Genomic DNA, 12,298 nt, shown 5'->3' on the forward strand with positions numbered 1-12,298 from the left:
TATTACCTAAAAGGATGGGAGGAAAGTCCCAAGCCTGAGTTGCCCCCATTTCCTCTCTCAGGGTCCCAGGTCCAGTTTCTGTGCATCTGGCGTGGTTGATGTGGGCAGGTGGGAACCACAGTTCAGAAGACAGATTGACTAATGTTTCCAATGTGTTCCCACTATGTATCTACGCTCCAGCTACATATAAGAAGTCCGTGTACCTTCATTTGTGCCATAGTCCCTGAGCTCCTGGCGTCTGTACTAGATTTTATTCACATCTGCATTTGTTTGGGGGTTGTTGTGGAATATTCCTATACACTGTGTAAGTTATTCTCTGACTGGTTTAATAAAGAAGCTGACTGACCAATTGGCAGGCAGGGTAAGGTTACTTGGAAAAACCAAACTAAGGAAGGGAACAAGGGTGGAGTCGGGGAGAGGGAGCCAGCCACTGAGGAAGCAAGATGCTAGAGGATAGGTAAAGCCGTGAGCCACACGGTAATACATAGATTAATAAAAATGGGTTAGTTTAAATGTAAGAGCTAGTTAGTAATAAGCCCGAGCTATTGGCTGAGCAGTTGTATTTAATATGAACCTCTGAATGGTTATTTGGGAACTGGCCAGTGGGAAAAAAACATCCATTTACAAGCGACATTTAATTTTTGGCCATACTGGGGTTTGAACCTGGGACATCATACATTGGAGGCAAATGTTCTACCACGGAGCCACAGCCTTAGCCCTTGCTTATGGTTTTTCGAAATGGGGTCTGGCCATGTTGCTCAAACTCCTCCTATACCCAGCCTCCGAAATAGCTGTGCAACACAGGAGCCTGGCTGGCTGTTTTCCTGATCAATAGAGCAATGAATAAAACTTCAGAGACTGCAGCAGAATCTATGTGACATTGCGTCATTCAGGGCCTCCACACTTGATTATGACAAGGATGAGGCTTAAGTTAATGACTGCCTTTTTAACTGCCTTTTCCTTCCCTCTGCTGTCAGCTGTTGCCTTTTCTCCTTTAATGTTCGAGGCTCTTCAACCTTGCGCTACACATCAAGTGACACATGAGCCTTCCATGCACCGTCTCATTTCAGTTGAGCTAGCGTAGCCTCCACCGGTTCACACAGGGCTAGGAGCCATGAGTCATGGCTTGAATCTGAAATTTACTTTACAGCCTCATTTGTTTCCCAGCGGGTGGCACTATTTCAGAGGTGACACTGGAACATTTCCTTGGTGGGACCTGGCTCACAGAAGCAGGTCAGTAGGGGCCCAGCCTCCCTGGTTCTTGCCTCTCTACTTTCTGTTCCTCCATGAGGTAAAGAGCTCCAGACCCGCCTTGCTGCTGATGTGAGCTGGGCTGCTTGGCTGTGCCTTCCTCACGTGATGACTAAGGCCCTGAAACCGAGAGCTCAAATGAGTCCTTTCTCTTTTGTTTCTGTCAAGAAGTTGACTAATATACTATGCCTGGGTATTTCCTATTGAACTATCACCCTTATCCTTATCCTCACACTTCTAAACTTTTAAAGTTTACGAAACTTTAAAAAGAAACAAACAGTAGTTGAGGTAGAAAACAAACGAATAAAAACCCGACAACCCCTTTGCTGACCCTGCTTTTACAACTTGGATGTAAAAAGTGGAGTTAGGTCTTCTCACTTTGCCCTTCCACTTTGTGTATTTGAAAAGCAAGTGGGAACTCAAGGGCCCCAGCCAGACAGCTGGGAAACCATCATAGGACCAAACCAGGCCCCCTGAATGTGGGTGTCAGTTGGGGGGCCTGTGCAGTCCATGGAGCCCTAGTGCAGGAATGGATTTTGAGAGCCCATTCCCCATGGAGGGACACTCTCTCAGCCTAGATACAAGGGGGAGGGTCTAGCCCTTCCCCAAATGATGTGACAGACTTTGATGAACTCCCATGGAAGGCCTCACCATCCCTGGGGAGTGGATGAGGGATGGGATGTGGGGGTCGGTTGGGGGCATGGGAGGATGGAAGGGAGAGGGAACTGGGATTGATATGCAAAATAAGGTTGTGTCTAAATAAAATTTTAAAAAATGTATAAAAAAGTCTGTGTCGTGATTTGGGAGCTGGCTGTTGGGACAGAGAAAGACTCTACAATCTTCATTTGAAACGATTTTTAAGAAGTCAGCTCTTGGGGGCACCGAAGAACTCTGATCTCATCAGGGTACCTCAGCCAGAAGAACCCAAGAAGCCTCTCAGTGGAGGTGTCTGTGAAAAGTGGGCATTCTCCTTTGCTGCCTTCAGTCCCTGCCCAGTGACGTCGCCATACAATGAGTTCTGAATGACAGCTGTGGCCGTCACAGCCCCCACTCACTCCACACTGACCACCTGCCCATGAGTGGGCACTACTGTCTTCCAGGTTCTGCGAGCATTACTTGTATGCCGAGGGTTTGTGTGTAGTGTGCAGCGCCAGACAACAACAAAATGAGTGTTTGTTTTTTAAAATCAAGCAGCATTCCCAAGTCACACCCAGCTCAGAAAGGCAAAGAAGTTGTTCAGCCTCAAACCTTTTTAAAGAAAAGTCTTTACCAGAAAAGTTGGTTTTTCTTTCCTTTCACTAGGCTATTACTTCTCCAGTTGCCTGGATAGTGGGCTGGATTTTGTGTGGATTAACAATTGAAAAGACAAGCACTTATACCTCAACATGCTTCACTATAAATTATCACCCACCATGACACTGTCCCAGGAACCATGAACATCTGCAGTAACAGCCCTGTGGAGGATGCTCCTGCAGATGTGCAAAAACGCAAACAAGCCTACTTGCAGTGCCCAACTCCACAGCAACAGAGCGTGAAACCATGATGCATGCCACCCTCGCTTCTTAGGTGCATACACAAGCCCTGTGTGTCTACTCCCCTCCCCTCTCCACGTGTCCTGGGATAGCATGAGCTGGGGTTGGGGGAGCTCTTCACAGACTCTGTCAGGAACAGGCAGGAAAGACAGATCCATATGCTGATCAGCTGTTCAGAACAGAATCTCGGACTGCTGGGCTGCTGTGTGTGCGTGTGTGTGTGTGTGTGTGTGTGTGTGTGTGTGTGTGTGTGTGTGTGTGTGTAGGAAGAAGAGGAGGGTTACAGTTCTGAAATTAGATGATGCCTAGTAGCTTCCTTGAAGCTACCTACCCCTGATGATATGACCATCTCCACACACCCTAAGCATCAGTTTATTCTTGCTGCTGTTTACTACCCATCACTTCATTTTTCCTTCCAGTCTCCACTCAGTGTGGGTGGCAGTCATTCCTCTCCTGCTCAGTTTCATACAAAGATCCCCTGTGGAACCCAGGGGCATGTTCATAACCCTCAAATCATTGCTCTTCACTGACTAGAAAGTTAAATTCGTTTATCTCTATCTACCGAGAGAAAGGGAGGGAAATTAAGCAGGAGAGGCAGCACAATGTCTCCAAGAATCGCGTATGCAGGGTCAAAGCTTGCTGTAATTGAGTTTAAAATAAATAATAAACCAAAAATAACCGGAAACGAAAATATGCCTCCTCTGCAGAACACAGAGCAGCTAGAAGTCTCCATCAAATGTTTCAGTGCATACAGTATTCAGTCGTGTGTTTGTGTGCTTGAGATGCTGTGAGATACCCTGTAGCTCATAAATACTGAAAAGGGACGGTTGCCATAGTAACTAAGTGCTCTTTAATGAATACCGAAGAACTGGAGCTCAGAGGATAGACTTAAATCGCCAGAACATGAGTTACTGCTGCTCCTGCAGGCTTGCAAGTAGCTTACACGCCCTTCGCTCTAATCGGATTTTTAACAGGTTGGCCACTTTAGCTGATCTCTGTTTAGAGCACGTGCCCCTACGAGATTCTGTCTCGGCACCGTAGGAGAATCACACTCCTGATTTCTTCCTCATAATCTAAGTACCGGAATATTCTACAAAAATAGGTCAAACAACTAGATGAGGAGTATGTCCTTAGATTTAAATCTTTGCCCTGACTAGTGAAGCGTTGGGACACAAGTCTGTCACAAGCGATAGACACCGGCTCGATGAGCTGTCAAGCTGAATACAGGGGACTCTTCATTTCCCAAACTGAAGGCTGATGCTCCCTTTGCACTATTTATTATTATTAATATTGTGCAACGACACAGAAGAGGTATTGCAGATGATTTTGCAGGGACTTTTTCACAGGCTAGGCATGTCTAAGGTAATCTCTCATCGGGATAGCCAACCCTTGCCCTCACACACCCACTCCAGTCCCTCTTCACTGTCCATCACCACAGGTCAAATGCCTCACTCTGGAGGCACGCAGCTTCCTTATAGATTTACAAAACAAGGAAGAGAAAAATGTAGATTCCCAGCTTTCCTTTCTACTGATCTTCAGTGACATTAACAAAGCTCATTCTTAAGACAGCAGCTTCTGTGACCAGCACACTTATTTCAACATTCCATTAATAATCAACACAAATCAAAAACAAGCAAAAAACATCTAGGTACCAAGAAGCCCCCAAATTATTAGCAAACGCATCCTCACTTATGTAATCAGCCGCTTAGGTGGGCCGTGGGCGCCCCCTTCAGGACACAGGGTTTAATACACATTGCCGTTCTCCGTAATAACTAACCAAAGCTGGCCAGTGTTTTTGCTAAAAACCGTTTGAGGAATTGTGCAGAAAAATGTCTAGTGTCTAATGATATGATCAAACAGAAAGCATACATAACATCAGACTATAGTCAACGTTGAAATCTCATACGTAGGAATAACCCCCCTTCAGATAAATTCAATTCTCCCCTTGATTAAATAGTGCTTTTTCACAAGGCTAACTTTGTGAAAATTCACCTCAGTCTATGGTAAACAAACTTAAAACTGGAGGCAGCCTGTGATGGCCTTGTCTTCCCTTTCTCTGAAGCCTGGATACAACCCTCAGCTTTCACGGTTTCTCTCCTGACTCCTCTCTGGGTGCCTCGGTTTACTTTGCCTCTGCTTCCAGTCTTGCCTCTCAGGGACAGATGCCTTACCCACTCTTAGCCCGTGTGATGCTACACCTGTATCTGCTCCCATGCAGGGTCTCTCTGCTCTGAGTGTCTATGATGTCTTATTTTTGCCTCTCATACTAAAGTCTAAGCACAGCCTTCCTGAGACTGAGAACATCTCACTTTGTATCTCTTCTCCTCTCCGGTGACAGTTCTCCTAAAACAAAGACCTAGCCCTGCACATTGTTGGTCCTCAGTGCCTGATACCCAAGGAGAGGGAGGCAGCTCAGAGTGAATTTGTGAGCACATGGAAGCAGTCCATCTATTTCTGCTTAACAAAGAGCTCTCAGCACCAAAGTCAAAGAGAATGAAAGCAGGAAATCAGGGCATCCTTCCACACTTAGAAAATCTTAATTCTACTGACATCCGCCTGTATCCCTTCATTCCTTAGTCATTTAAGGATCATGTACAATAAGTTAAAAGCACAAGCGAGGAGATGCTCTCCTTGACTTCCTCCAGGCCACAGCTGTTGCTGAAGGCAATCATCCAAGTGTCCCTTGAGCCACTGCCTAGACACACAGGCCTCCTGTGCAGTGTGGAAGGCTGCTGTCTTCCACTTTGCAATTCTACTTTGGGTGAAGCTAGACCAAGCCTAGGTTCTAAAGTATCAATTCAAGCCCAAGCCTAGAGCATAACGCCTCACTCTTTAAGGTGGGGTTGCATGCATCAACTTCTCCAGAGAAACAATACAGAGGAAGCAGGATCAGAACTGTAGCTAAACCTGGCAAAGACTGACTCAGCCAAGTCCCTCAGTTCTGCCTGAGCCCTGTGGCCTCACATCCTCCTCGTCCACGCTTCGAGGGTTATGGGAAGTGAGACTTGGCTTTTGAATTGTCCCTTCCCCAAACCTGAGGCTGGTTAGGAGAAAAACATCAGAAATAAAACCACAGTAGAGAGGCCTTCTCCAAAATACCCGAGCATCATCCCTCAGAATTGGCAAAGCAATTAAAAACAGAGGGTGAGAAACCGCCACTCCCCAGACCAGCCTCAGGATGCACATCGGATAAATGTGATGAGGGATCCTGGATGAGATCCTGGAGCAGAAATGAATGCTATTTAAGAGCTAAGCAAACATGAATGAAGCATAGGCTCTAGTTCATTAACGGTGACAATCATGCCATTCTTTCAGGTAATAATAGCAGAGCAGAGCTAGGTGGTCCAAAGGGGGTCCTCTCCTGTTGCTGGGGTATTTTGTCCCAGCCTGGTCCCACTGCTGCTTCAGCCCCAAATGAACACACAGAGATGCCTTATTAATTATTGAGGGCTGATGACTAGGGCTTCTTATTGGCTAGCTCTGGCTTAATTATTAACCCATTTCTATAAATCTAAGTATTTCCATGTGGTCTTTTCTTACTGGAGAAGGGTCCAGACCTTTCCTCCACTGCATGGCCTCTCTTTGTGGCGCCTCTCTGCCTACCATTCCCAGAATTCTCCTCATCTTCTAGTCCCACCTATCTTCCTGCCTCCATTGGCCAAACAGTGTTTTATTCGCCACCCAATAAGAGAAACATATACACAGAAGGACATCCCCCATTATTCTCCATCATTGTGAACCCCCATTCCTCTTTTTAAATGCACTTACACCTCAAGACTATAATAAAGGTTTAGAAAGTGATGGAAGTCTCTGATACATCATTGCTAACAGGTGTGCAATATTCACGAGGATTCAGAGTGCAGGGTGGGGAGAGGTAGGCTGTGATAATGGTGACTATTCTCCATCTCTAAGGGCAGTGGGAAAGCTATGGATGATGTGTGCAGAGAGTCTAAAAATATTGTGGTGCATTAGAAATGTCCCAGTTGAGGTCATCTGCATAAATTTCGGTTGGAACAGAGAGCCCAACTGAGTACCTTTCTCACAATGAGCAGGCCAAGAATAGAGAAAGCGGGTGTTGTGATTGACCCAGATACACAGCATGATTTCTCCCTTTAAACGTGAACTCTTTCTCACTGTTTAAATGTTCATCCAACCCCTCATCCCATGAAGCCTCCCCCTCAATAGCCCTCTCTCTCTTTCCTCTACATTCTCCACATCTCACAGTAGTGCAAAGTATTATTATTATAGCATATTAGAGAAAAATCATAAGAATTTAAAATGTCAAATAAAAGTTGCAAAGACGACTTGGCCCACTCATTAGTTTGATAGTCTTTTTCTACATTCAATCGGGTAACAAAAGCAGAGAAAATGAGAAGATTTGTGTTTCTAAGAGGATGGGGGGGGTGAGCACAATAGAATTCCTTTGTTCACCTGGCTACTTGGTCAACATGGGCAAAATTAGCCGAGCATAACTAAAAGTGAAAATACTGGACAAAGTACACCACCATCCAAACTAGAAAAGAGTAAGATCATAATAACATAGCTTAATTGCGTCCCTCCCCCCACCCCATGTTTCTTAGCAGGTGGTTTTTAAACTCACTATATATCCCAAGATGACCTTGAATTTCTGATTCTCCTGTCTCTACCTCCCACGGTCTGGAATTATAGGTATGTGACAGCACATCTGATTTATGCAGTGCTGGGACTAGAACCTGGGGCTTGTTGCTTAAAACAAACACCCTATAATGACTCTCTTAGCTTACAAAAACATGCATACACATGCTGTTTCCTGGTAATCTTGTGATAGACATGGTAATTATTAGTTACCTTGTTTTGCAAAAAGAGGAGTAGATGTACAAAGACCTACTTTTGTCTATTCTTTATGTTGTGTGCATAGTATCAGGGACAGAGCCCAGAACTTCAGCAAGACCAGCAAGCCCTCTGCCACTGAGCTCTGCAGACCTCAAGTGGCCCTTGATGGAGTTCAGGTATGAATCTCATACCAGTCACACAGGAGGCCTGAGCCGGCTTTTTTTTTTTTTTTTTTTTTTTTTTTGGCCCATGATCAACAGACCTTGATTGAAAGTGCTAAGATATAGCACTCCAAATTAAAGGCTGAATACATATATTCATTCACCAAAGAAAATTCTAAATGCTTCACTTTCTTTAGTCATTATTATGTGAAGAGCAGTTGTTATGTAAGAAATGGTAAAGAACAAACAAAAGAAATGAACTGGATAAATGCCTAACCGATTATGAATAAATGCCTATGTGCTACAGAACACTTTGAGGTTGATCTTAGATTAGTTATTCTTAGACCGAACAGAGGGAAATTAAGTAAGGAATATATAGACAATTAAAAAGATAACCACACACATCTGGATCATTATGCACCTAGCAAGTGACTAGGACAGGAGGGACAAAACAGAGTTATAGACATTAGTAACAGGAGCTTGGGAGAAAGTGATCTAAATTTGTATAGCCCAAGGCATGACTCAGGGGACATAATCACAGCCTATAAATACCCTCCAACCGGCAAAATGGGGTAGATAAATCGAGTGAATTATTCACAACCTTGCATTCCGGTCATTTCTCTTTGTTTAGTTGTCTGAGGAAGGCAGCGCTTTGTACCTGAGCTGGTGTGACCCTCAGAACTCAAACAGCTGTGGTTTTGAGACAGTCTTTCGTGTCATGTACCCTGGCCTCCAAGTCTGTGATCTTCCTCTCCTGCCCTGCCCTTCCAAGAGCTGGGCTTACACAGTACAGCACCATGCTAAGCCCTAGGGATTAGTTCCTTTCTTTTTCCTTCATTCCTTTCTTCCTTCCTTCCTCCCTCCCGTTCTGCTCCCTCTCTTCCCTCCCTCCCACCCTCCTTCCCTCCTTTTTCCCCCTTATAGGTCTTCTGCACATATATCATAGTTTCCAATGTTGTGTTTTTATGAGATTTATGTGTGTGTGTGAATGTGAATATGTGTTCCTTGTACTCTTTTGGGGTGGGGAGCCTATTTTCTCCTGGTAGTTTGTTTGCTTCATCCTATTCAGCTTATTTGCTCTTATTTTATCTTATTTTATTGTTATTTTTTAGTTGCCTGTTTTTAAAAGAAGCGCTATAGAGGACTGGGCAGTGGTGGTGCACACCTTTAATTCCTGCCCTGAGGAGGCAGAGGCAGGCGGATCTCTGTGAGTCTGAGGTCAGTCTGATCTACAGAGTGAGTTCCAGAAGAGCCAGGGCTACACAGAGAAACCCTGTCTTGAACTGCACAGGAAGAAGAAGGAGAAGAAGAAAGAGGAAGGAGGAGGAGGAGAAGGAGGAGAAGGAGGAGGAGGAGGAGGAGAAGAAGTTCTCTTTACCGTGTTAGGTACTAGACTGGATAGTTTCATAGTTAACTGAGTATCTTTATTTACTTTCCACTTAGATACAGAAAACCACAGGATGGAATTCAACTCCCCCCTCCCGCACTAGGTTAAAAAAAAAATAGACCATGAAAGTATCATATGAAATGCTCAGCTTTCGGAGAACACACAGGTTTAGAAGCCAAAGCTATGGACTCACAACCCACGAGTTAAACCATGAAGGTTGTCCACTGTCACGGTTTCTCATCACCACAGACCCATCCTTCTTCATTTTACCTGGTAAACAACATCTTAGATTGATGGGAGATGTCATTCTGTAAATATGTTTCTCATACTGGTTAATGAATAAAGCACTGTTGGCCAATAGGAAAGCAAGAGAGGAGGGACTAGGAGACAAGGAGGAAAGAGGAAGTAGGAAGGAGGAGTCAGGATGGAGAATCTGGAGAGAGCAGGATGATAGCCGGCTCCCCGGTAAGAGTAAGATAAGACCATGTGGAAATACTAGATTAATAGAAATGGGTTAATACTTAAGACAGAGTTAGCCGATAAGAAACAAGTAACTGGCCAACAGCGTTATAACAAATACAGAGTCTCGGTGTGTTAATTGGGGCTGGCGCTGCAGCGGAACAAGACCAGCGGCAGGAGGAAAAATCCTTACTCCTTACATTAGATAACAAAGTATCTCTGGCCCCACTGATTTGCACAAACTATTACTCGTTATCATCACAATGACTCAATAGGAGAAACTATTACTCGTTATCATCACAATGACTCAATAGGAGGCTTCACTTTTAACACATTCCTTCCACGAGAGAACAATCTTGAGAATTTCTGGGCTTTTAAATTAAACTTTGTGATCTTCATAAGCCACAAGGTATTTCAGAAAACCCACCTGGTTCCAGTCTTGGAGCAGCTGCCTACTGAAATTGCAGCAAGAGGACCATTGCTGGGCAGTAGGGCCCACGCAGAGCGCAATTTAGAGAGTCAGAAGTTCTCCAAACTGCCGCCAGCCCCCGGTTGTCCAGAGTCCACAGAGCCAAGCAATACTTTCCAATTCCCATTCCCAGACTATTAGAATCCTGTCTACAAGTAGCTTTATCAGCTATTGATTTTTTAAATGTAAATCCATGTCAGCGTAGCAGCAAAGGCCCTGGATTGCAATTGGCTGTCACCGCAGGGTATTATCTGAGTTAAGGTTCTCAAGCAGCTTTTTATTGCTTTGCATGAAATTATAAAGCAGAGTGAGGTGTATGCTGGAGTGTTGGCCAAAGGCTACCTGCTGTGACCAAGGCCTGCCAATCCCACTAACTAGTCCCTAGGTAGGAGCAAAGAGTATCCTGAGGACAGTGCCAACCACAAAAAGACCATCTGGGGCTTGTTTCTCGGCTCTCAGCCATAGTAGCATCCTTCATGTTCCAAATTCCAAATGGCCATCTTTTCCCCAGAAGGTGGCCCAAGGACACGTCTGTTGAAGCTGTATCTCTGTAACAATATCACTTCCCAGAAAGTACGCACTTTTGCTATATGATAAACAAAACAGACATACTAGGCCTTGCATAAATGCCGTATAGTGAAGATAGAAGGCCCATCAAATTCTCATGTATGCACAAATGTGCACACAAAATGTTGAAGTGTGTGGCATTTCCTTACCAGTGTTTTCCACAGCACAAATGAGCAAGCAAGTGCTGTTGGGGACAACATCCTACAAGAAGGATTAAGCAGAAATTCAACCTTCATCAAATGCTTTTTTAAACATTGGTGAAATTTTTCAGAGCCGAATTATTAACACAGAATTATGGAAACTGGGAACAAAGGAATTAAACCTACTAGGAATGACAGGCTGGGTCTGAGCTCATCTGGAAAGTTTGGCTAACTAAAGTGATGTCTGTTGTGCTGGAATCTTTCTATCTCAAAGCTCTTAAAAGGCTGTAATTATTTTGAGTTTCCAATTCAGCTGTTTTCAAATTAAGCCTTTTTTTTTTTTTTTTTTCCCTTCATGGCTCTGCATCCTCCCTCCGTGTGAACTGGGGCATTTGCCAGGCACTGGAATGGCAAATTCATATTGGTTTTCTATACCTATCCATTCCCAGTGAGTTCTACACAGCTTTTGCATCCTCTATGCCAAGAAAAACAAAGAAAAATTTATACATCAAAACCTTTATCTTGTGCCCAGTCCTAGAATCCCTGAGCATGGCAAAATAAATCACCTATTAAGCAATGGCTGGTAGAGGCCCAGGCAAAGTTTCTTTGCAAGCGAGGGCCTTTCTACGAGGGTAAAACCAGGTAATGCAAGATCTCAGGCTTACCTTGTGGCTTCTGGGTCCCAGATCACAATGTCAGCATCTGAGCCAACAGCTATCCTTCCTTTTCTTGGATAAAGATTAAATATTTTGGCTGCATTTGTGCTGGTAACTGCCACAAATCTGTTTTCATCCATTTTTCCACTGTGCTGTAAACCAATTCAAAGAAGGAAGATGCATTTGTTGTGATGATCAAACACTTAAGCCTCCTCTGGGGATACGAGGGAAAGACTTAACATCTATTAACCCAAACAGAAAGACAGCTCTATTAATCCAAACAGAGCTGTATCCCATTCCCTACGTCAAGGTGCTGCATCTGTGAATGCTCAATATAAACCAGTTGCATCATTGATGAAGATGATGGCATATAGAAGCCTGGAGATGACTTTTCAAAAATCCTATCACAAACAATCTCCTCCCTTCTACCCCTGACCACCCAAGATGGCTAAACACTGACAATGCATTTTCCATTCCCACATACAGTTTTCTACCACCACCCATGATATTTATGATCTGCCCTATTTATTGCAGGCCTCAGATTTGAGAGATGATCGTGTAAATATTAGGTAGAATACTGAATAGTCAAGAAGATCGGTTATAATGCTTTTAAATTAGTTGACAATGCCTTAAGAAGATAAAAGATAGGCAGACCAGGAGGTACAGTTTTGTTCAATTTAAATTTATGATGAGAACCAGAAATCTTGGGAAGTCTGCTTTAAGAAATTTTAATATAGAACCCTGATACAGCTTTTATATGTATATATGACAAAACTTCCCTTAATATTTATTTATTTCTAATAATCACAGAAGTAAATCATTTTACTGTCTCAGAAAATTATACAGTTTCATGCATGTTATACA

General features: G+C 43.9%; 1 protein-coding gene across 1 annotated transcript in view; it reads right to left on the bottom strand.

Annotated features, from left to right (window-relative positions):
• Nucleotides 1–12,298, bottom strand: part of Dpys (dihydropyrimidinase) — a 67,112-nt gene that overhangs the window by 23,778 nt on the left and 31,036 nt on the right. The window contains exon 7 of the mRNA XM_051202606.1: nucleotides 11,444–11,586. Coding sequence (XP_051058563.1) covers nucleotides 11,444–11,586 — 143 coding nt within the window. The remainder of the gene's footprint in view (nucleotides 1–11,443; nucleotides 11,587–12,298) is intronic.

Source organism: Phodopus roborovskii, unplaced genomic scaffold (genome assembly GCF_943737965.1).
Source record: "Phodopus roborovskii unplaced genomic scaffold, PHOROB, whole genome shotgun sequence".
NCBI classification, from domain to species: domain Eukaryota; kingdom Metazoa; phylum Chordata; class Mammalia; order Rodentia; family Cricetidae; genus Phodopus; species Phodopus roborovskii.